This window comes from Telmatherina bonti (genome assembly GCF_933228915.1).
Source record: "Telmatherina bonti genome assembly, chromosome: 4".
Taxonomy (NCBI): Eukaryota; Metazoa; Chordata; class Actinopteri; order Atheriniformes; family Telmatherinidae; genus Telmatherina; species Telmatherina bonti.
The window spans coordinates 9328481-9353947 of NC_136622.1; the positions used below are offsets into that span (position 1 = coordinate 9328481).

The 25467-nt window shown below is 39.4% G+C and overlaps 1 protein-coding gene across 2 annotated transcripts in view; it reads left to right on the forward strand.

The window, feature by feature from the left end:
* tshz2 (teashirt zinc finger homeobox 2) overlaps nt 1–6967 on the forward strand; it is a 49011-nt gene extending 42044 nt beyond the window's left edge. For both annotated transcript variants that reach the window (XM_079238709.1, XM_079238710.1), the window contains exon 2: nt 3298–6967. In XM_079238709.1, coding sequence (XP_079094835.1) covers nt 3298–6341 — 3044 coding nt within the window. In that variant the 3' untranslated portion in view covers nt 6342–6967. The remainder of the gene's footprint in view (nt 1–3297) is intronic.
* Nucleotides 6968–25467: the final 18500 nt, after the last annotated feature.

Here is a 25467-nt window from a genome sequence, read left to right on the forward strand (position 1 = left end):
GAGTTTCTCTTTCCTGTGTACAAAACTAAGTCAACCTCTCCTATTCTGGTCGTTGAAATTCCAAGAATTAATCGAAGACCTTCTACGTTTCAGGTAGTTCTTCATTAAATTTAACTCGTCTAAGTAGTGTGTCCACCTAGTCATGCTTTTCGCATGTTGGCATCATCAGACCAAGGTGAGACATCAGTGTCCTACTTTCCTATGTCACAGCTCAGGCCACTCCTGTAGACTACTCTGGTGGCCGTTTTGTGTCGCGTCGTGGCGAGTGCTTAATATGTCGTGTCTGCCGACATGGACAGCTGCACGGTCATCTGGACTGATGACATTAGTGGTCTACAGTTATGTATGAGTGTATCTGATCTTAGTTATTCTGTTTTTCATTGTAGTCAAATACCAGTGCAACAATTTCTTCATTTAATTTATCTGACAGAAACTGCTCAATAATTAATATTCCACAGGGGCGTATAAAACATTAACATAGTTATAATAAATCATCAATAGCTGGGAAAGAAAGAGCTTTTTTGTTCATTTTTTTGTTTAATCAGATAAATTGTATAGTTTATTTATATCCAGTTTTATTTTATTTTAAACATTTTTTGATAGGGACAGAGCATATTTTAAAACAAAATATGCCAGAATTAGCGGAAGGGCTAATTTCCATGTGTTTTCCCTGGAGGATATTGTGTAGGTGGTCTATTATATTACTATATCCCTGTCAAGTTTTTTCCCTGGTAACAGCAACAAATTTCACATTTCATGGCATCTCAAAAATTAGTTGTTAACATATAACGACCCCTTTTCTCTTAGTCCGTTAGCATGAACTAGCATGGCAAACATTACCTGTTTCGTAATGTTTAGTTGGCTGCCAACATGGCTACGTAGAATTTAGTGTCACATTGATGACTGTTCACCAGAATTAACCGTGTTTCTGATGTTGAGGGAAAAAAATGGAATTTTTACTCTGTGATGACGTGTGTCAACCATCCGCCCCTCCTCAGTGTCACACAGACAGCGTCTGTCTTTGTGAAGAATAAAGCTTTATTTAATATTAATTTTCTACCACGATTAGTCTTCCACTGTTGCTTGATTTGCAAAGAAATGTGCCAGTTCTTCCACATTTCCTTCTTATTGTCAGAAAAATAGTCCTACTCTCATCTGTTGTGCTCTGAAATGCACAGAAAGGCCACATCAGCAATAGTGGTGGGTTTACTTCAGGTTTGTTTCTGGATAAGTCTGAATGGGAGACCAGAGTCCAACATAGGGTGTTAAAAAGCTCTTTCCAGATCTTACCTCATGCATTTGTACTTTAGATCTCCCTCCGTCAAACAAGGTCTGGATCACAAGCCACTGCAACATGAAACAGAAACATTAATGCAGTGTTAACGCAGTTCCTATTAACACCAGAACAACTAGTAGCTTAGTGTTTAGCATCTACAAACTGTACAGTGAGGGCCTGTAGGTCCTGACACACACCACCAAATGTGAACAAAGTGCTGCCAGAAACGTGCAAAGCCTTTGCGTTAAATGCATCAAGTTGACCTAGCACATTTACAATTATTTCAGTTAACAGATTTCTTTATTTGGATCCATTAAAGTAATTGATTTAAGTGGATTTAGGTATTTCCCCCAGTTTTGTTACATTGGCTTTAGTTACTTTATAGAGAGCACCGCTGGACTCGACATCCCTCCAGTTTTAACGCTGACCTGGGAGCTTGTGTCTTCTCTTTCTCTGTAAAAACTATATATATAGTGATAAATAAAACATACCTCTGTGCTTCTGACAACTTTCTCCTCTTTGCATCCAGGGTGTTTTGGGGGCCATTACTGATCTTGTCTGGCCAATGAAAACCTCCCTCTTGCAGTTGAGCTGGGTCACAGCACATCGGGGCCTTCAGTGTGTATGTGTGTGTTTGTTTTGAAAGTCCGAACCTCATCTCCATCTCTGTCCATTAGCTGGCAGGCAGTCCATCTCCTGGTTTCTCTCGAGGCGCTTGTAAAATATTGATAGAAAAAAAAAAAGTCTTATTTTCAGAAGGCAACGATGAAGACATTCTCCGGATCGCCCAGCGTGGGACGCCTGAGTGCTCGGCTGCAGCCATCCCCTCACAGAGTGCCTTCTATTCTGAAGAGAAATATTAACATGAAATGCAGAAGTGCCTGGACAGGGCTGTTATATCTTATTCATTTTTAAAATGCAGCACATCTGCCACGTTTCTCCCAAAATGCACATTTTCCAGCATGCATCAAGGTGGAATATATCACAGATATGCGACAACGCTGACAAACTGCATTTTCTAAGAGAAGAACTAAAAAGAGTTCATTAAAAAAATGTTGATTTAAAAAAAAAAAATAAAAAAAGCCACCATGTTTAATCCTTTGTGGCCATGCTGAGTCAGAGCTTCCACTCGTTGGATGATGAGAAACGTGTCAATTAAAAATTCTTTTGTTTAATTATCTGTTAATTGAAGCGATAATGTTTGTGCTCTCTGAGTTGAGGCAACAAACAGGTGAATAATGAAAGAAGTAATTGCTGTTCATCAGACTGTTGGGGGAAACATAACGACGTGACAGATTGCCAGTAATCTTTGGAAATTGTATAATTGACTTCTTTCAACAGCTGAAACTGAATCAGCTTTTTTATGTTTGCAACATCTTTTTGCTTTTTACTTTGCCTAGAATCATTTCCCTGATGCTGAATTAAAGGATATTAAAACTTTGCAATTATTGCTGAATTTTTGTCCAAACTAATGTTTTCTCTTTTTTTCGCAGTCAAGCTTTTTAAGTCATTCCTAAATTGATGTGGGACGTCTGAGTTTACATTCTTCTATTCCTCACATGTAGCTTCAGGGAGGCTAAGATGCTTCCCAGAACAGAAGGCTCACACTTTGATTGCAGTTTTGAGGCATCCATAATCACTGTGGAATAGGTCATTTGCAATAACACTTAACAGGCCCCAGAAGAATCAATTTCCTTTTGTCACTCAGTAGCCAATGATTGTTGTAAACATCTCAACTTGAGGCCAGGAAACCCTTGGACACAGCATTAAGTCAATGGCCTGTCGTGAATCAAATGGTGCTGTTACACCAGCAGCAGTCTGTTAGTAAAGGCATTATGTCTGCCGTACTCTCCATGCTCCCACAGCACAGAGCAGTGGCCATTTTCATGTCTTAAATGGATTAGACTGTATGGATTGTATATGGAAATACAGGGCATTCAGGGAAAATAAGTGTATAAATACAGAAAATATTTGTTAAATATTGTATATTAACACATTTGTTTTTCTCTGTACTGTTTCAGTGTACATGCCCGATGAAGATGCGGCCCACCAGGATTCCATCGCTGAGGAAGATGGAGAGAACGATCCTCAGACTGAAGAGGAATGTTCAGAGAAGACCAGCCCCAAAGTGTCTGAGGACAGAGAGCTGGACAACAAAAGCACCAACACCTACAGCAACCAGAACTCGCCCGTCAGTGTCCTTTCCAATCAAGAGGCAGAGCTGGAGTCGCGCCTTAGTGACAGCAGTGACAGACTCTCAGACTTCAAAACCTCATCACCACCCCAGAGCCTCAGAGATGAAGAAAGTCGGAGCTTAAAGCTTAAAGATGAGATGGGCAGCAGCTTGGAGAAAATGCGAGCAGCCTATGCAAACTTCCTTTCAGACTCCTACTGGACAGGGATCGGGATGGACTTGAAAATGGGCAGAAACACCAGCAAAGCCAACTGTGACAGCACCAATGGAAGCACCAAGAGTGAATTTGACTGGCACCAGGATGCACTCTCCAAGACCTTGCAGCAGACTTTTTCCCCAAAGCCTACATCCAAACCCAACCTCTTCAGCTCTGTTCACCTTTACAGGCAGACCACCAAACCATGTGGCTCTGTGTTCACGGGGGCTAGCCGTTTCCGCTGTAAGGACTGTAGCGCTGCTTATGACACACTGGTGGAGCTGACCGTGCACATGAACAAGACTGGACACTACCAAGACAACAACCACAGCAAACAGAGCAACTCCTCCACCTCGTCCTCCAAATCCAGGAAACGAAATCTGCAAGACATGGAAGGGAAAGAGGATGCACAGAAAGTTTTAAAATGCATGTTCTGTGGCCATTCCTTTGACTCGTTGCAGGATCTGAGTGTTCATATGATTAAAACCAAGCATTACCAAAAAGTGCCTTTAAAAGAGCCAATTCCAGTTATCACACCCAAATTACTGCCACCAGCCAAGAAGCGGGCTTTTGAAACAACAAGACCTTGTTCCCCAGACTCTACGACTGGCGTCGCTGGCTTTACCGAGGCACAGCGCGCTGCCACCATCTCTAATGCTAACAATAACCGCTACGGATATCAGAACGGAGCCAGTTACACATGGCAATTTGAGACATGCAAGTCTCAGATTCTCAAATGCATGGAGTGCGGAAGCTCCCATGACACCCTTCAGCAACTCACTACACACATGATGGTAACCGGACACTTCATCAAAGTCACAAACTCAGCTTCAAAAAAGGGCAAGCAGTTAGCACTCGACCCCTTAGCCGTGGAGAAGATCCAGGGTTTAGCCGAGCCCGCCGCTGCCAGTGACACAGAGGGAGAAAAGGTGTCTCCAAAAAATCCCTCCCCCGGGAGCAGTGAGACGGAGAGCCAGGGGGAAGGCTCATCAGACAAAATGGAAGAAACTGAAACTAAAGATGACAAGCAAGACAACGAGGATCAAAAGACAGGGAATGGGGCTTTTAAGTACCCTTATCTCCGCGAGGAGGATCTTGAACAGGACTCAGGTGGAGGAGGGGATATTCTTAAATCTTTGGCCAATACAGTGGCCTCCGCCATCAATAAAGCTCAAACAGGCACCCCAAGCTGGAGTGCCTACCCGAGTATTCACGCTGCTTATCAGCTTTCTGGCATCATCAAAAGCGCCCCTCTCTCTGCGTCTCCCTCTTCTCTGCTCAAGCAGACATTTAACCACAAGCTGAGGCCGATCGCCCCAAAGGGGAAGCTGTACCACGGCGCTGTGGGAGCTGAGACTCCCCAGGGACAGCATCAGAATGTGGACATCAAAAAAGAAAAGGTTGGCATTAGCGATGGTAAAGAAAGTCAGAATATTAAGTTTGATCTGGCGGAGAATGATGACAGCGATTGTCAGGATGATTCCTCTTCCTCTTCAAAGCTTGATGCGGACTGTGTGAATGAAGGGAGCGAAGCGATCAAAGGAAAGCTGAGCCCAGATTTCTCTGACAGAGGCAAGACACCGAGCCCCACTGCCAGCAATGGACGCAGCACTACTTCAGAGCCTCTCAGTGACACTCCGGATATACTTGGCATAAACCCGCTTAGTGCACTACAGTCAGTTCTGAACAATCATCTAGGCAAAGCAAATAAGCCCAACAACTCCAGAGTAGATAAACTATCTGCACACACACAGTCTGTTTTTTCTGAGATTAACCGTACGAGCGAGAAACCGGCTTTAATGCTCGGAGGTCCTTTAAGAAGCCGGCCTGATAACAGCTTTCTCTTTGTTAGTGATGACCAGCCAATAGACCTGACCAAATCTAAGCACAGCAAGGCTAGCTCCTTGCTGCTCCAGCCCTCCACCCCGATGCTGCAGAAATACGCTCTGTCTGACATCGCAGATATGGTCAAAGTTCTTCCAAAAGCCACCACGCCAAAACCCTCCATACTGTCCAGGATTCCCACCATGAAACTGGAATCAGACGTCAGGCGCTTTGAGGACGTATCGGCCGAGGTATACTCTGTCCACAAGCGTAAAGGTCGGCAGTCCAACTGGAATCCTCGCCACCTTCTCATCCTGCAAGCGCAGTTCGCCTCTAGCCTCTTCCAGACATCCGAGGGAAAGTATTTGCTCTCAGATCTCGGCCCTCAGGAACGAATGCACATCTCCAAGTTCACCGGATTGTCAATGACCACCATCAGTCACTGGTTAGCAAATGTAAAATATCAACTGCGGAAAACAGGAGGGACCAAATTCCTGAAGAACATGGACACTGGCCACCCGGTCTTCTACTGCAACGATTGCGCTTCCCAGTTCAGGTCGCCAACCACCTTTATTTCCCACCTGGAGTCCCATCTCGGTTTCCAAATCAAAGACATGTGCAAGATGCCGGTGGAGCACCAGACGAAGGTGGAGGAGCCAGAACTGTCCAAGGCCCTCAGCATCAGAGCTAATGAGGTTTTGGTTGCAGAGGAAGACGTTGACTCAAAGTTCAAATGTAAGCTCTGCTGTCGGACATTTGCGAGTAATCACGCAGTCAAGCTCCATTTGAGTAAAACTCACAGCAAATCCCCTGACAACCACTCGCAGTATGTGGAAATGGACAAGGAGTAGCCTTTCATATCGTTGTCACTTTTTTCCATAATTTTCCTTTTTATTTTAATACACGGGTCAGATATTTCAACAATTTTCTAATTAGCATTGTGTAGTGTGCTTCAATATGACTTAAAGAAATCAAGGAGTACAGCAAAGACACACTGGTTAGAGTCGATGTAAGGAAACACTAAGAGAAACCTTTGCACCCTGCTCAGATGCACCACCAGTAATGAAATGTATTACTGCTTGAGAAAACTTAATTGCTGATGTTTGCATGCAATAGCCCTGGCTATGACTACTATTTATTTGTATATGTCAAGTTTCAATTGTATTTCAAAAGAAAAAATAATGAATTAATTGAACTACTTGTACAACCTCTGATGCAGTCCACCTGCACAGACGTGCAGCTGTCGAAGCAGGTTGCCTGACACACCACCACTCACATGCAGGCCTGTACAGTGTATCGCTAATGTAAAGATGTTTTGTGTTGCAAATGTAGAAGAAGAAGAAAAAAAGAAGCACTTTAAGAAATGTTTAATCACCAGTTTAGACGCCAATTCTGTACATGACTGAAAATCAATTAGACTGTTTGGAAACAAAGATATTTCATGTAAATACATTTTAGTGACTTTCATGCAACAATGACAAAACGAAAACAGACAACACCTGTGATACCTGCACCTTTTTTACTTATTCAAATAAAGAGTTAACATTTGATAGTGGCTTGTATTCTTGTTTGTTTTGGGGGTTTTTTTGTTTGTTTTTTTTTTTTTTTACTTTGTTCATGAACATTATTATCTTGTTTTTACATGCAAGCTCAGGTTATCAATAGAGGGTTCATATTTTTCTCGAAGGGAGGCCAAGCAGATATTCCAGGGATCAGATTTTCTTGAAGATAACAGTCCATGATGAGCCTACACCAGGTTGTTTTTGGCGGGAAATTTCTTGCTTGTTAATGACAGGAAAATGTTCTTTCCTGTAGCACACCTGCTGTGGTTCTACCTGCAGATTTTAGATGTTTACTGCTCAAGCACACCTGACTAGTATGAATCAATATTTAACAGGCTTCTGCAGAACTTGACAACAAGCTTTTGGAAATTCATTTAATGGGAATTATGTATGTTGGAGCAGGGAAACAACCAAAACCTGCAGGCCAGTGGTCCTCGAGGACTTAAGTTGATGCTCTGTGTCATTCAGCCTATTAGAAGAGGCACCAACATGAGCATCTTCTTATGCGAGATTAAAAAACAACAAGAACACAGGATTCATGTTTCATAAGCTGTACCAAGTGTTTTTCTCCCAATCTTTTTTAAAACTTGCCCACTATGCTCAGATCAGGATGGGACCAAGCACGATGAATGTCGGTGTGCTGACAGAGCTGAAAGCTGAGGACTGCTGCAGGAATATAAACTGGTAACAGTCTGGCATGTTTACATACTGATATAGTTGTTGTTGTTCTCATCAATATTTACACGCAGTTCATTTTGCAAGGTTTGTGTTCCCTTCTGTATGTTACCTGATACAGACATTGTAAAAGCAAGTGATATTTTGTTGTTGTTGTTGTTTTTGTTTGTTTGTTTTTTTTGTTGGGCTCAGGAGGAGCAACTTTTTTAGTCTAAAGGACCGTGGTGTTGATATTAAGTATGAAATCAGTAAGCTGTAGATATTGGGAAAAAAAAATGTTTGAGAGGCTTATACCGTATCTAAACTGGTAAAATACCAGTCTGAATTCTAAACACTTTTCTACTTTCCTCTAGATGGTCGGATGTTATATCACCTGGAAAGAAATGGGTTTCCTGGAATTGGCATCATTATCTGGAATAACCACTGAGCCCTCCAGAATTTAGCACCATCTGGTGACCTTCATCGCCAAAAATGCTCATTTACAGAAACTGCTATAAAATCATTATCAGTTGTTTGTATTTCAGTGTGTGTGTGTGTGTGTGTGTGTGTGTGTGTGTGTGTGTGTATGCTTGAGTGAAAATATTTTTTATTATGATTATTATTTTAATTATAAAAATTAGGTATGCACCAATTATACACCAATACTGATACTGCTATGTGTAAATATGCATACTCTGTATTCATAAGTGTTTCCATGCAACACAACATGATGGCACCTTGATAAAAACAGAGCTGTCAAAGTTAACGTGTTAATGCAAAGAGATCTGTAAACGATTTTTATTATTGGGTGTCCGGAGATGAAAAGACATACGTTAAAGTTTGTCCCTATCTTGGCAAGAGAAGTGGATTTTGAGCATACGGGTACCTTGTCACAGCTGTTTCTGCTGTGTTGAACTCTGACAGCAGGATCACCCATTTCATCCACAATCCTGACCAGTGAACTATAATTGGATTTATTAGTACTCATATCAGTACTTGGTATTGGCAAGCACTCAAATGCAGGTACTTGTACTTGAAAAGATGGAGTACCACTACTTCCCTAAAATGCTGATTAAGAAAAATTTTCATGCATATTCATACAAATAAAAAAAAACATGGAAATCATGAAATTGTCAAGTATCAGGACTTTTCTTTAAAAAAAAATTCTGACATTAAGAAGTGAATAATTTTAAAGTGGAATTATTGTGAGATGGCCCTGCGATGGACTGGCGAGCTGTCCAGGGTGTTCCCTGCCTTTCGCCCAAAGACTGCTGGGATAGGCTCCAGCTTCCCCGCGACCCTGAATCGGATTAAGCGGTTAGGAAAATGAATGAATGAATGAAATATTGTGAGATTAAAATATGTCTTTAATTTAAGTCCACAAAGATCCCGGAGTGAGTGTCTGATACTACAAAGAGAATATGAATGCAATCAAATAAATTCTGCTGCTAATCTTTTACGTATCTAACCCTCTAATCGCCACCAAAGACCCCCCCCCCCCCCCCCCCCCCACATTATGCTTGTTTTTTAATAAGTTGTTAATTTTTCCAGTAATTTAAAGGGTCACAAGTCTTAGAAGGGTTTAACGCCTGGTAGTTTTTGAGCAAGTCTAAAGTTGTTTAATCAAATAAGAAAAAAAAAAAAAGCTGAAAATATATTGACATTTGATTATTTTTTGTGTGTGGACATTTTTGAGCACGAAGGTCACCAGAGGGGTAAAAATGCATCAACAGAGTAAAAACAACATGTAAGAAAAAAAAAACAAAAAAAAAACACTTGATTTATTTAAAATGACTAAAACAAAAAGTTCTTGCAAGAATTAGTAACACACAGCCAAAATAATAAACAAATAATTATTTTTAAAAAAGCTGATAAAAGATGGACAAAAATGGCCCGAGGAGGGTCGAAGGGTTAACAAAAACCACTTCCATTTTCCACATAATTTGTTTTATATTAGTTTTCAGATGCAGTTCCTTCTTCAAAGCATCACATGTGTTTTTCCCCACCAGCATCTTCCAGTACAGGAGACAAAGGGCCCATCCTCTGCTGTACAGCAGTCTGTCTTCACCTCATGACTTTTAGATACACTTTAGAGATATATTCTCCTGTCAGATTTTTATTGCTTCCCTGTGAAAGCTGCTGCTGTTGCTGCAAGATACTATCATAACAATTAAACATATTTCCTCCAGCTCTATTATTTCAAGGCTATTAAAAATAATTGCCTTCTAAATTCATAAACATTTTATGCAATTCATCTCTTTTCAAGCAATCAAGTCCTCAATTACCTCCACCCATCAAATCGCTTTTTTACAACAATCAACTGACATTTGATGGTAAATGGGGAAAAGCACATGGGCACTGTGGTGATTTGAATGCTGTGACACCAACTTGCCCCCTATTGTTGGAAATGAGCAGGCAATCACGTTGTTCATCAGATGACTCCTAATGCAGTTAAAGTATTCAGCTATAATTTCTCCCTGCATTTATAATTACTGTCAAAGACCACACACCTCAGTGAGCAGATTAAAGCTATAAATTATTTAGAGCCTTTTCTTCACCGATGGATCTCTGATTTGTCTGCAGGGCCATTATGTTTTAGAGGAGCAACTTCTTTTAGACGGAAGCGAGCATTGTTCTTAAGCTGCAGCAGGGAAACACTAAAGAGACAGCAGCTTGTTTGGATTTATTCAATTAAATTCGTACCACAAATAATGTGCACATTTTACTGAAACAGTCTCTGCTTTATCATTAAAAAGCAATTTACTGTATGTTGATTTAAATAATTATTCCGAGCATATTTAGGCATTTTGAGGAATCAGCACAACCTAGTAAGGCCTAACTAAAGAAAAAAAAGCAAACAAAGACTATGCTATCATCAGTTAAGTTGCAGCAGGAAATTAGTTGCGTCTGGCCATAATTTGCTCCAATAAGTCAAAGTCAATGAGGGATTTATTGTTAGTGCAGAAAAATGCTGCACGGTTTTGCAACAATGAGATTATGATTTTTTATCCTGCAATCATGTCATTTGTATTGTGAAAATCAGAATACTGTAAGAGCTGCTTGTGTTGTTAACAAACTCTCTTTTTTAAAAGATTACACATCACATATAATGTAGTAAAATAAGCCCATAATTCTTCACATGTTTTCTATTAACTGATTTAGGGTGTCTGCGTATTAACATCATTAATTGCACCGTGTATATTAGCATGTCATGACTAATTACAAAGCAAAGTCAGCTTCTCTGCAGACACACACACACACACACATGCGCATTCACAATCTGAGCGTCGTACATTTCAATTACAGATGAAAAAAAGTCAAGGAGCAGAAACAAATGGCATTTATGACTCCCAACATACATTCAGCACAGTCCCCACATCTGATCTGAACATGAAATTCTGGTTACCAAAACCGAGGCTGGCTCACATATGCAAACTCTTTGTCAATCTGTCATTAAAAATATTATCAAATAATTATAAGTGCATGCTCTGTGCTTGCACTGGCGTGCGTCTGGCTGATGCTGATGTGCTGTAATAGGGCAAATACGCATCAGAGTTTGCCTGCTTCGATACACACAAAAAACATTTCCACTGACTTTGCTTCGCCCTGCGCCAGACAAGCATGGATTCACTGCATTATCTGGCCTGTAAACCAGAGCTGGGTTTGGAGAGGGCTCAAAATGTTCATCACACAGCAGCAGCAGCAGCAGTAGCAGCAGCAGGGTAATGACTAGCTCATGTGTTTAATGAAGGTCTTTACAACTTATAGCTATAACGACCCACATCTTAACTCCCTTTTCTCCCATTTATTCTCCCCAAAGTCCCCAGGTTATTCTGTCCCTCTGAGAAATGTCCCAGGAAGAGCATTACATCTCTCTTTTTCTATTCATGTAGCGCTTATCTGAAATTTTTACTGTCCTACATCGTGCTATTAAAGATATGGTGACATGATTTTCTTCACACAAGGCGAATAAGAAGTGGAGCAAATATTAGGAATACGAAGGTGCTGAAAAACAATCCATCTCAATGCTGCTTTCTTTTCAGAGTAAAATCTGCTTCATAATTAATTCTGCCTCCAGAAAATATGAGCAGCACAAGACAAAGAGTTATGCATGTGTGTCTGCTCTCCTACATACATCATATCTTCCAAACAGCCCATAGTCCTCCCTTGTTAATGGTGTTGCTTCAAATATGCTAATTAAGCAAAAATAAGTGATGAATGGAATACATTTGATCAATCAAGTAGGCCTAAGCCCCCGGTGCTGCATATTCATTGTACATCATGAATATGAAACCAAAGCCATTTATCAAATATCAGTTGCACATTTGTATCTTATTAATCATACATGCTGAAACTTCTGTCTTGTCAGAAAAGCTGAAGGTTGATGAAGCACTTGGAAAAAAAAAAGGATTAAACTCAGGGAACCAGGGGAAGTGCTTCAGTTATAATGCATGAGGTAGTTTTGAAACTTCCAGAATCTTAAACAGTGAGTCCATCCTCCTTCAGACAACTTCACCCGAATGGCTGTTTGTGGCCTTTTATAGCCTGACCTGTAACGACTGTGTGATCATTACAGATGTTCACTTCTGTGGTGCTTTAAAAACGTTATTGATTTTTATCCTTATGGTGACTCTGAAGGATGCATTTAAATCTGCACACCTTTTATTTAATTATTTTATTAGAATTTATAAGCTTTAGACATTTTATTTAATGGATTTGTAGCCCAAAATAAATCTGTACCAGGGGCAGAGTTTGAGGGGGGGCTGGGGTGGCACTGCCCACTTCTGAATTCTGATTGGACAGCCTCCAAACCTCTTGAGGAGATTGACAGGTCACTGCATTTTAAGGTAGTTATTTAGTCATCCTTTAAAATAATGTGATGTGGCTGCACATTTTAAGAAAAAACAATTGTTCCTGTGCAAGTACAACTGCTAATGTTATGCAAGGCCATTGACCTGATGTTAGCATGGAGCCACTTAGCGATGATAATCTAGTTATATTCTAGCACTAGTCAGTTTGATGATCATTTTCGGAAACACTGTCATAGTTAGTTATTGAGGGTATTTATGAACAACACATTAACTCAGTTACACTGAAAAATTTACTTTAAAGATGCTCAAAATGTGTCTCAGTATCTGTGTTTCTGACAATGCTAATGCTACACGATCCACTTTAACTTAAACAAAAGAATAAGGCTGCTAGTTGACTCTTAACTCTTTGTTGCATCATGTTCACTACAGTGAATGCCTTTTTAAAGGCTGTTTTCTAGTATGTTTATAATTTTGCTACTTTAGTGGACATTAGGAGAATCACCCAATACACTGCCACTTACTGAAGAATGAACAGATATAGTATAAACTTTCATATTCATACGTACATGTAATTACCAGCTTTAACTTAGTGATAAACTGGACAAATAAAATGACGAGTTAATTTTTATAGAATATTTCTATTATATAAATATGACAATATCTAATTTTATAACAATTTATACAGAATAGATAAACTAAATAAAAAGTCAAATAATATTAAAAAAATACAGAAAGTTGTCTGTACGTGTCTGTAGAAGTACAATATTGCATGTAAAAAACTGGTGATTTTTGATAATTCATGCATCAGAGGGTTTAAGTAGCTACAGCATGACAATGTGGAGAAATATATCCTTTAAAACTATGCTTTTGTTTTGAGACATATAAAAATTAAAAGAAAGGAAGATGTTTCTCAATTTTTTTGGAAAAAAGAAAGGTTACAGATCAGACTAGAACAAGACCCCCATCAGCAGTCTGGATCCAGTTGTCTAGAAGGATCCAGTCTACCACCACCACAAAGTAAACCAGAGTTGAGCCCCTTACATCACATAAAGCTCTACATAGACTACAACCACCTCCATCCTCACACTGATGTGTAATAAGCTTTATTATCTGCAGATTTAACAGATGCTGGTTTTCTGAACTGGGACGCTCAGGGCATCCTTAACATCTGTGAGTTATTTCATTTACAATTATTGTTTTTTAGTCAGTTTTAGTTAAAAATATAACATTCAGAATCCAGATTTTTTTCCTGATATTTAAAAATAAGCGATTAAATCTGAAAGGACGCTGCTTTTCTGTCAACTTAGAGATATCCAAGAATGGAAAGTTTGCTTTTTAAAAACGAGGTAGGACAATTCAGAAAAGTTCAGTAAGTACAAATGATCATTGGGACACTGCTTGGGAGTGTGAGGACAGTTTGCAATGAAACAAAAGCTGTGTAACTCCTACATGGAGCCCACACCTCAGCAACATGACTTTTATCCAAATGCAAAACATGACGTCTATTTCGACCCTGTTTTTGTAGTCATTTCCGGAGGTTGGGGGTTTTGTTGGGTGAAGAATAACATTTTAGCTCTTATGACCAGACTGACCTGAAATGTATGCTGCTTGGTAATGTTATTTAATGTAATGTGATGTAATGCAATGCTATTTTTGTATCAATATGAGCCAAATGTTGTGTTTTTGTGTTTTTATTTCAGGTGCTGGTTCTTTTACCTTATTATTTTGTTTTTGTTTTTGTTTTTGTGTTTTAAAAATGAAAATCAAATGAATGAAAACATATACAGAAGAAACAAAATTGTCATCAAAATGATAAATTGCACAAACCCCAGGTTCAAGAAAAAAACGAAGGAAGAAAAGATTAGAAGAATCCTCCTGTTTCCTTCCTGTTTTACTGATATATGATGTTATATTAAACTAAAATGATGTGTAACTGCTGTTCAACAATGTGTGGAGGCTTTCACTGCCATCATATAGTGGATGAAAGAACTAACACTTGATTGCCAGCAGTTCATCAGTGCATCCTTCATATTTGTCACCCAGCCTGCCTCAAGGCAGCGTGCTAGCTCAAATTGAAGCTGACATCTTCCAAATATGAAAGCAACAAATCACACATTTTTATTGGGCTTAATCTCCAGCCCAGCCCCTTGCAGACGTCAGCACAATCATGGACGCTGCTCTAATTCTTGCCGACTGGCTGCTTGTGCCTCCCAAGCATCTCTGGACTCTCAGAGGAGACGCAAAATGGCCACACATCAGAGACACGGGTGACACTTGCGTCTAAAACGAGGCTTATTAAGAGCGTGCACGACTCGTTTTACAGCTGCACGCTTTGAGGAAGGGCCTGCAAATAAGTGTTACATCTGAAAACATGTTTGATCACATCTGTGACAAGAGGAGGTGGGGGAGGTGGTGGTGGTTAGGGGGGGAGGAGGAGGGGTGTCCAAGAACAACCGACCATCATCAGCAGGAAGTCATCCATGAGTTTGATAGATAGATAGATAGATAGATAGATAGATAGATAGATAGATAGATAGATAGAATCTTTATCAATGCGTTTTCCTTAATTTGTTGATTCAAAGAAAATTCCTTCCTCTGAGTATTAACCATAGACTGTATATAGAGATGGGCGGAGCCTCCGTGACCTCACCCATAGGTTTCTGAAGAGCTGAATTGAAGCTTGTTGGGCGGTTCCTATCATCGCATCCCATTGGCAGGGGCATGCGTGTCGTCTCATCTGGAAAATACAAATATTGGCAAAGAGGTGGAGCTGAGAGGGGGGCTGTGAGCGCCATGGTGGATGATTGACATCAAGTGAACTCCGAGCTTTCTGTAGCTAAGAGCTAACCAAGCTAACCAGCTAACGGAGGTAAACGGGCTAAAGCTAAGTCACGTTGTTAACCTGCTAAAAACTGCAGCTGTTCTACATTCTTTTTACTTGAAGCAGGAGACCGGGTACTTGTCAATCAAAAGGACACGCTCCTAAATATGCCGAATTTCGAGATTAAATTACTTTTAAACGGGCGAGTTAGAAAAAAAGTCACTCCCCCCACAGTTGTCATGAAGGTAAACCTGACCTATTAAACCGAAAATGGATTTCTGAACCAGGCTGTAAACATGTTTATTTCTGCTGTGAAGTTGGTCTTTTTAACATGGGAGTCTATGGGGATTTGCTTTTTTTTTTTCTTTTTTTTTTGGAGCCTCTAGTGGATGAAGGGGGAACTGCAGTTTTATGCACTTCTGCATAGACTTCACTTTTTACCACCGAAGGGTCCCGTCCATCTTTCTTATACAGTCTATGGTATTAACCCTTGTGTTGCATCGTGTCCACTACAGTGGACGCCTATTTCAAGGCTGTTTTCTAGCATATTCACAAGTGAGGGTGGTATATTTGCCACTATGAGGAGAGTCACCCAACACACTGCCACCCACTGACAAATAAACAGATATAAAATTATACATAATAAAATTTCATAGTCACACATAGACATAATTACCAACTTTATCTCAGTGATAGACAAGAAAAGAAAATTATACGAGTCAGTTTTTATGGAATATTTCTATTATATAAATATCCCGATAATTATTTAAATAAATATTTCTATAAAATAGATAAAATAAACAAATGGTAACTGCGCTATCCTGTCATGCTGACAACCCAATGCACTTTACACTACTTGTCACATTCACCCACACACTCGTACCCTTATAGGCACATCGGAGGGCAACTTGGGCTTCAGTGTCTTGCCCCAGGATACTTGCGCATGTAGTTAGGGAAAGCCTGGAAATGACCTCCCACCTTTAAGACAACTGCTCTTTCTCCTGAGCTACAGCCGCCCCAAATAACCTAAATAAGAAGTCAAATCACATGAACAACAAAGAAAAAGTGTCTGAACATGTCTGTAGAAGTGTTTGCAGAAGTAAAATACTGCATGTAAAAAAAAAAATGCGGCATTGTTTTTTTTTTCTTTTTTTTTTTTCTTTTTTTTTATTAATTCATGCATCTGAGAGCCAATCACTTTGCTTGGCCCACCAGTTGAACCCCCTCCCTGATTCACCCACTGACTTCCATCAACACTGTGGTCAAGAAGGAATTTAACTTCATACACATGACCATTTTTACACACCTGCACTTAAAAACACTCCTGAATGTCCCTTTAATTTAGTCTGTTTAAAAACTGTAAGTAGATTTTCCATTGATGTGAGCTCTTTTTTACCCTAATGTCTTCATTCTCTCCAGAGTTCCAGATCATTCATGATTTACTCTGTGCCGGGAACATCAATATTTAAAGCCTCGCCTCATTTAAAGAGGACTTGACCAATTTTAGGAATCAAAATGTGATTCCACATCCAGGGCAGGACTGCTATATGTATGAAGATGATTACATAAAGCTCTCTGAAGTTCAGCGCAGGGACTGGGAGATCCGTTGAAATGGATTCTGGCAGCATCTGTTGAATTGTTTTTAGTTGCCATACAAGAAACTTCTCCCAGACTTCTATTAGAGCTCCCGATTCCTGACTGAATCTTGTGATTTGAACTCATCATTATACATGTGGAAGCCTGTAGACTGGAGCCAGTTTCTGACAGGGATGAAGAGCCTCACAGACCAGTTTATATGGGGTTTTATATCATCTATGACCATTTTATACAAGTTGAGATCACTTATCACTCAGATTGAAGCTTAAAAATGTGCCATTAATACAGACAGAAACTATACTAGTGAGGATGGTTATGTGTTGTAGAAATGCGGAGCTGAGTTTCAGAGCTACATTTTGAGCTTAAATACTGACAACAGAAACTGAGCCAGAGAACCAAATTCATCCAAACTGGAGTCATTAAGACTTACTGCTGAGAGCAAACAGAAACACAGTCACTTTGTGTCATCTTGACGCCATTTTTGTGAGCCTCTCAAATCACAGAGCGCCAACGTCTGTGTGTGTGAGACAAGAGGGCTTTAAATGTTCTTAAAAGATAAACTGAGCTAAACAGCCAGTGCCAGAAGGAGCAAGATAACAACTGACTGCTGCTTTCTGTTGGACCAGGCACCACTAGATAGACGGTTGGAGTGATTTCCAGCTTTATGTGGAAATTCACTTTGTTTTCCTGCTCAGGGCTCCGATGCAGACCACACCGATGCAGCTTGGTCTCACGGAAATATCGGAAATGATCTTTTGAAAACATGTGTGCATTATGAAAGGCACCGTGTTTCCTCTTATTTGGCGACATTGTGATGAGTCGTCTGACCTCAGGTGTTGGTAACAACACCACGGCCTCTCTGCAAAGGTCAGATTTTATATGCACTTCGCCAAAAGACCATAAACACTAACAAAGGTTCATTTGCAGGGGATATTATTCAGCCTTTTCCACAGTCTGTCCCTGAACATAACCAAGCAATTTTGGTCACCGAATTACTAACCAAGACTGACTGAAATGAATTTTAAAAAAAAGTTTTTTTTTTCCAAAATATAAAATGATTTCACAGCCGTGTCTCCACCTCTTCATGTGGACTAAAGAAATAATTCACTGGAGGAAACTTTAATTACACTTTTAATTTACCAGTTTATAGCTGAAAAAAACTAGTACTTTCTTGTTTCTATTTTATTTATTATATCGATCAATAATTTAAATAAAAAAAAAAAAGGTTTGAAAGATGATCTCTGCCTCCAAAGCTCTTAATATGACATTTCTCAGCTAAACAGACAGAAAACACGTTCTGGTCTCCTTATTGTCTTCATACCAACCATAATTTCAGCGTCTAGACAACATGTTCCAGACATAAAAAAAATACAGTTTACCTGTTAGAATGATGATTAATGATGAAAATAAAGGATTTTTAATTGATGTTGGTCGTGTCATGTGACTGCTCTGCAGTTTCTGCTTATCCCTGTGTATAAAAACAACCACCAAGCAGCTGCCGCAGCATAATAGAGGCAACATTAGTTTTACACTAACTTCCTCCACCAATTACTGCATGTAAAATGAACGTAAAATAATAATTTGCACTGAAAATAAAACTGAGATTTTGGGAAGTATGTCGATTTCATGTCATCAAGATTCTTCCATAAGCTCACGCACTTCTGATATATTTAGATTTATAAATTCAGAAAAAGTTCTACTAAAACTGATTTTAACTAACTTAACCCAGGCAATAAAAACTTAAATCTTTTTTAGACAAATAGTTTGCATATTTTGGAGTAAAGTCAAGCTAGATTTTAAAGTGTCTTGTGTATCCCATTTGTTCTAAATATGCCCTGGTTGCCTTTGCTCATGTCAGATCTGTGTATTTGTTTTGCTGTCTCGACCTCCGTGCCTTTCAGATCTTTACTTAAAGACTTCCAGCACATCTTTAGCCTCATATCTAAAGCCGCGTGTTACCTACAAAAGTCAAATATATATCCCCACTGAATGAAGAAAGTGACAAGAAGATTTACTCTGGCTAAGTTAAAATGGTGGGAAGAAAAATGTTTGCTTCAATTAGACGGGTATAAATTGAGACAACCTGTTTGTAACAATTGATTTTAAACTTCTGAATCTGCTTCCCTGCTCAGTTTTTAACAATGTCCTTGCTTTCAGCGGTCATTAATGTGGTGGACAGGATGGTTGGCGTCATCACGGTCTCTGTGCTATTAGGAGAAAATGCAGCTCAAGCAGGAAGGTAAAGCAGTCAGCAGCCTGTAAAAGTGCAGTTCTGCACCAGTCAGTCAGGTTTGTCTCATGACTTTTAAATCTAAACTGGTCAATTGATTTCACAAGTGGAAGAAGTTTGCCTGCGGGAAGTCAGGTGATGCGTGCAGGGAAAAGGTGGCGGATGAAAGGCTGTGACAGGAGTGAGCCTTACTCAGAAGGGTAAGTTTGGCAGTCAAAATAACCACAAATACCCACAAACATTTGGATTTTAAGTGGAAAGAGTTTCCTCTTTGGTTCTGCAGCGATATCTCACAGTTCCTGCACTGATCTGCATTGATGGAAGTTGGTGACAATTTTCAATGCAGGTGATGTACAGCTGATATATGGTGGCAGAGAAGACACAATACAGTTTCCTGACAGTAACATGTCACATGGAGGCTCTGAAACTAACAGACAAAAACACTGCAAGGAAACTGGAAGCGCACTGTCAGTCTTGCTGTGTCGGGGGGGAATTTCACACTCCAGAAAGAATAATGATAAAGCAGCTTATTATCTGGTGCTTATCAGAAACTGCTGCCTAACACAGCCTGTACTGTCCAGTCTGATGGCTTACTGTCATGTTGGCGTGTTTTCAGGCTCATGCTCTGGTCGAAGTCTGTGAATGTACGACATGCAAATGTTTGCCAGGACTCACTGGCTTGTTTTCACTTCTGAGCTAAAAACTGGTTCCAAGTGCAGGTTCCACATTATCTTATCTTATCTTATCTTATCTTATCTTATCTTATCTTATCTTATCTTATCTTATCTTATCTTATTATATCTCTTCATCTCAGCTTCCAGTGCTTCACTGGAGTTATGCTCAACCAGAATCTGGCCTTTGGTTCATTTATAAAACAGGCTTTCAGGACCTTCTTATCTCATCTACAATATTCACAAAATGAGGAACATCCTGTTTTAGAGTGACATAGAAAAACTAGTCCATGGATTTGTCACTTCCAGATTGGATTTCTGTAATTCCTTATTATTGCTCTGTCCCAGAAATGTTCTGAAAAGTTGCCATCTGATCCACGATGCTGCAGAGAGGGTTCTGATGAGAATTATCAGCAGAGATCATATTTCTTCAGATTTATCGTCTTTCTATTGGCTTCCTGTTAAATCCAGAATAAAAGGTTAAATCTTTTCCTCACACTTGAAGGTCTTAGAGACCAAGTGTCAATGGATTTTAAAGATCTCAGAGCTCCAGATTTTCCCTTGAGAGCACTTCATTCTCAGACTACAGGTCTACTTGTGGTTTCTAGAACCTTCAGTTGTCAGACCCTCTCTGTGGAACCAGATCCTAGTTTGCCATTAGGAAGGAGACCTCCTCTCTACCTTTCAGATCTACAAATACTCCTTTCTGATAAATCTTACAGTCAGGTCTGGGTTGGTAATCCTTATCCAACCCTTATGTTCTGCTGTTATAGGCGGAGGCTTCTGGGGAATGTCCCATGATGCACTGGGCTATCTGCTCACTTTACTCTCCATGTAGAAATATTTGTTATTGTAGCTGTCATAAATTTGTTTCTCTTCTTTTTCAGCAGGTATCCTTGCCACTTGTTGATCCCTCTTTCCTGTCCTCTCCATGCCGAACTGGTCCAGACAGATGGCTGTCCTTCCTGGTCTGGTCCTAATGAAGGTTTTTCTCTCCACTGTCTCCTCTCTCAGCTCAGATAGAGGATTTAATAAAACAGAAGATTTTATCCAGTCCACTGATTTTCTTAGTTCATTTGTTTTATGAATTGGTTTATAAATTGGCCTATGTAGATCTTGTAATGGATTGTTTTAACTGAATTTAAAACAGTTCATTGCATTGAATTGGACTGTGTGGATGAATGATGTCCAAATAAAGATTAATAAAACTGAATTATTTTAAGGTTTTCTTCAGTATTAATATTGGTTTGTTGTCAGTTCCAGATTTCTAACCAACTCAAGTTTAGAAGATGGTCATGGTGTGGCTAAATTTATTTACTATTAATAATCTGAAGCCATTTGATCAGTAAGGCCTCTTTTTTCTATTTGTTTGCCTAACAATAGTTCTTTATCTTAAGATTTTCTGAAGAAGATTAACACAGGGACTGTAAGCACAGAAAAGTTTGAGGCTATAATTCCAACACAATGGACTGGAAAATAATTTAAAATGACATGGAATGAAATTCTGAGTCTGTAAATATTGAATGAAACAGTTTTGATTCATTTAATCAATTGTATGATGTCTGTCCAACTTCAAGCTGTGTTTTTTAGATTTTCAGAACAAAATTGTAAATCAGTAGAAAGCTTCTATATATTGTCCGTCAACACACAACTCATTTAGACCCAAAGTCCACAACTACTAACACAGACTGATGAAAAAAAAAAAAAAAAGAATAAATAAAAATCTGCTGATGCCCTGGTAATGTTGATTAATGGTTAAAAATCATTTTCTCACTTTTAATATTATTATTTAGTGAAGGAAAACATTAAATAACTGAATTTAATATGTGATGTTTCAAAGTGTTACCAGTCAAACAGTTAACACAACCAGCTAACCAGTAAGCACAACCAGCTAACCAGCCAACATAACCAGTTAATCAGTCAACTCAACAAGCTAACCAGACAACACACAAGCTAACCAGTGAAGACAATGAGCTAACCAGTCAACCCAACAAGCTAATCAGTCAACACAACCAATTACCCAGTAAACACAACCAGCTTAACAGTCATACAACAAGCTGACCAGTCAACCTAAAAAAGCTAACCAGTCAACACAACATTTTGCTAGCCTGTCATGTTTCTTTCGAGGCGCAACAAGGTTTATACACAAACATTTTCAGGAAGGAATCCAGAGGGAGAAATTGATGGTGATCTGGTAGCTGCCATGATGGAGTGATCTGCTTTTATAACAGTGGTGATGAGGGACAGGTGTGCTTCTCATTAAGTGTAGCTGCAGGTGCAACGGGAGGAGAGACTGAGCGTCAAGAGCGGGAAGGCCTGAAAAGCAGGAGGGAATGGTCACATGACAAAACCAGCTGTTCTGTTGGAAACAGTGATGTCATCAGCTAACGTCATAAATGTAAGGCAAGAAACTAAGGTGGTGATGAAACATCTGTTTTCATCACTTAGTTATCACTTTGTAAACAGTTAGCATGTTCACCGCTAACTGGCTTGTATTTATTGCATTTAATGGTTGTCAGAACAGAACCTTAGTGATATTATATGCAGTTCAGCTTACCATCTGCTATAATCATCATAATCTTCATTTTCATCATCATCATCATCATCCTTCTCCATGGCAGGTTGTGCAAGTCCTGCTGCAGTTAAACTGTCAATCATTTTGGAAATTTGGCAGCATCTTTTGTTTTATTCTTCTTCTGTATTTTTTCTCAGTTTTCTCTCCTCGACTCTGACAGGTAGCTGCAGCCTCTGGATTTGAGGTACTTGGCAGGTTCATCCTGGATCTATGTAAGAAAACAATCAATGAGCCACATATCAACATGTTTCATTGCTGGTACACAAGAAAGAAAGTGCTGTACTGACTATTTAGATCAAGTTACTCATTTCCTGGTCTAAATACTTGAGCTGCAACCCAACAGTTTTTCCATGTTTTCTGCTCCAACTCAACTGACTCAAATAAACGAGTCATTGTGCAGAACTTGATAGGCTTTTAGATCCATTTAATTTGATTAAGGTGTGTTGAAGTTGGAATCCTTTAAAAACCTGCTGGATTATGGCTCACTTGACACCAGAATGAGTAACCCTGATTTACATTAATGAATTATTAAGGCAGAGGGACCACAGTGAATGGTGGTGGTGTTGAATAATTTGAGTGGGCTGGTTCAGTGTTAGTGGGTCCACCAATCAAACCAATGGAACAGTCAGACCAATAAAACACTTGGGCCATGAACCACCATGAAACTGGCCAGTTAACCCAATGGCCAGTCCATCCCTGCAGCAAACCAACACCAGGACCAGATGGAATTGGATTTGGACCATTCAGATGCTGGTGGAAGGATAGTGGTTTTGGGCTTGGCAGCATTTTCTGTCCCTAAGTTTTGGGTTGATTTTTTCACAAGGAGCAAGAATCGTTCACACCTCCCTGTTATTAGGTCACTTCCTGACTTCCAGCCTTGTTGACCCTGGAGCCAGAAACACTTCTTCCTCACTTGTCTTTGGCTGGAATCTAAATAGATCTGCTCATATCACATAGAAAACAACAGCTTCAGTGACTGACAAACGAGTTGACATGTGCTGCGTGGCACATTGCTAACAGCGCTAAACTGATTTCAGATCATAGTTAAAAAGTAAAACACTGGAGTATGTAACATGTCTGACAGATTGTTTTAACTAGTAAACAGTCTTATTTGTCTATCAGTCAGTTGGAGGGAATTGGAGCCAGGAGGGGGATGAGTTGATGGATGGATGGAGAGTTGAGGGGGGGCTCCACTTCTTGCCCTACTCTGTAGTTGTCTGTTGCCCAACAGCAGGCCAGAGGTTGCTGGCGTTTTTCTCTCTTGTAATCTGTCTCAGTGTCTGGCTGCTGGCTCTCGGGTCACCTGCCACTCTGTTTGACAGGAATCAGCATTGACGCCAGCAGATTTAAGCTATTTCTCTCAGTCTGTAAACAGAGCTGGGGTCTGTGGGCCTCAAGCAAAGTAAAAATGAAAACACCCCCACCTCCTGTCCACAGACTACTCAATGCTGTGTAATGACCCAGAAGAGCATGAGATAACATGGATAAGAATATGGTGAGGCATGTTTTGGGTCTTTTTCGTCATATTTTTTGTGGTATAGCACCAATTAGGACGTGGAATGGTAATCTGGTTACATTAATGTGAGGTGACATCCTGCTGCTGCTTCACTTTTCCAGCCATGGACTCTTAAGAGACCAGTTTTAAATAACAGACAATCTGCCATCAATCTGACAGAATCTGACATCTTATCTTATCTTATCTTATCTTATCTTATCTTATCTTATCTTATCTTATCTTATCTACATATATATATATTTATATATATATATATATATATATATATATATATATATATATATATATGTGTGTATATATATGTATATACATATATATATATATGTGTATATATATATGTATATACATATATATGTATATATATATATATATATATATATATATATATATATATATATATATATATATATATATATATACATATATATATATATATATATATATATATATATATATATATATATATATATATATATATATATATATATGTATATATATATATATATATATGTATATATATATATATATATATATATATATATGTGTATATATATGTGTATATATATGTATATACATATATATGTATATATATATATATATATATATATGTAGATAAGATAAGATAAGAAAAGATAAGATAAGATATCAGTGAAATAAAAGGATGTAATTCAAATGTAAGCAGCAGATATGTGGTGCAGAAACATCTGTGGTCAAGATTCAGACATGCACATGTGCAGTCTTAAAAAGCCAGCCAGTGTGCAGACAGGGAAATCAATACAGCATTTTGTTATCTATCTCTATCTTACAAGTTAAAAGAGAAGGATTATATGACATAGAGTGAGCCCAGGCAGACTTCAGCGCCGATCTATCATTGTAGAGTCACGGGCCTTTTCCTGTGTAAATCATGTGTCACATGGGCTGCAAGTTCATTCTGCGGCCATGGAATACATTTAGGCCTTGGACATGGATCTCCATTTTTCACTTTTGATTGAGTGCTTCCCTGCAGTGCTGGACCTGTAAGTAGATTATTTTCTAACATGACGCTTTCATTGTTGGTTTAGTTATTGACGCCTGTATCAGATCAAACACGATGGAACAGGAGAAATGGCTGCACGCTGTAAAACGGGTGATTGATACCTTTTAATTACTCCGCTTCTCTTTGGAGCTCAGCTGTCACAGCTGCTGAGTTTTTAACGTGACAAACGCCTGACAGAGAGACAAGAAAGGCAAATGATGCACCTGTGGCAAGGTTGAGAACAAACTGAATTTCTCTCACCTGAGCGACCGGTCCTGGAGGTGGCAGAGCCTTCAGAGCCCACGCAGGATCCCCATAAACCACAAAAGACAGTGAATGATCAGATTTCATCATTTACAGGAGCATCATCCTTGTGGACGTCTCTGAACCATCTCTCATGTAGGACGTAATGCTGACCGTGCCAAGTGGATAAAGTGAAAAGTTGCCCCAGAAAATATGAACTGCCACACTCTAAAATACATCCTCACAGGCTCAGAGAAAGGGCTCTGCATGAGATGCTCTGTGG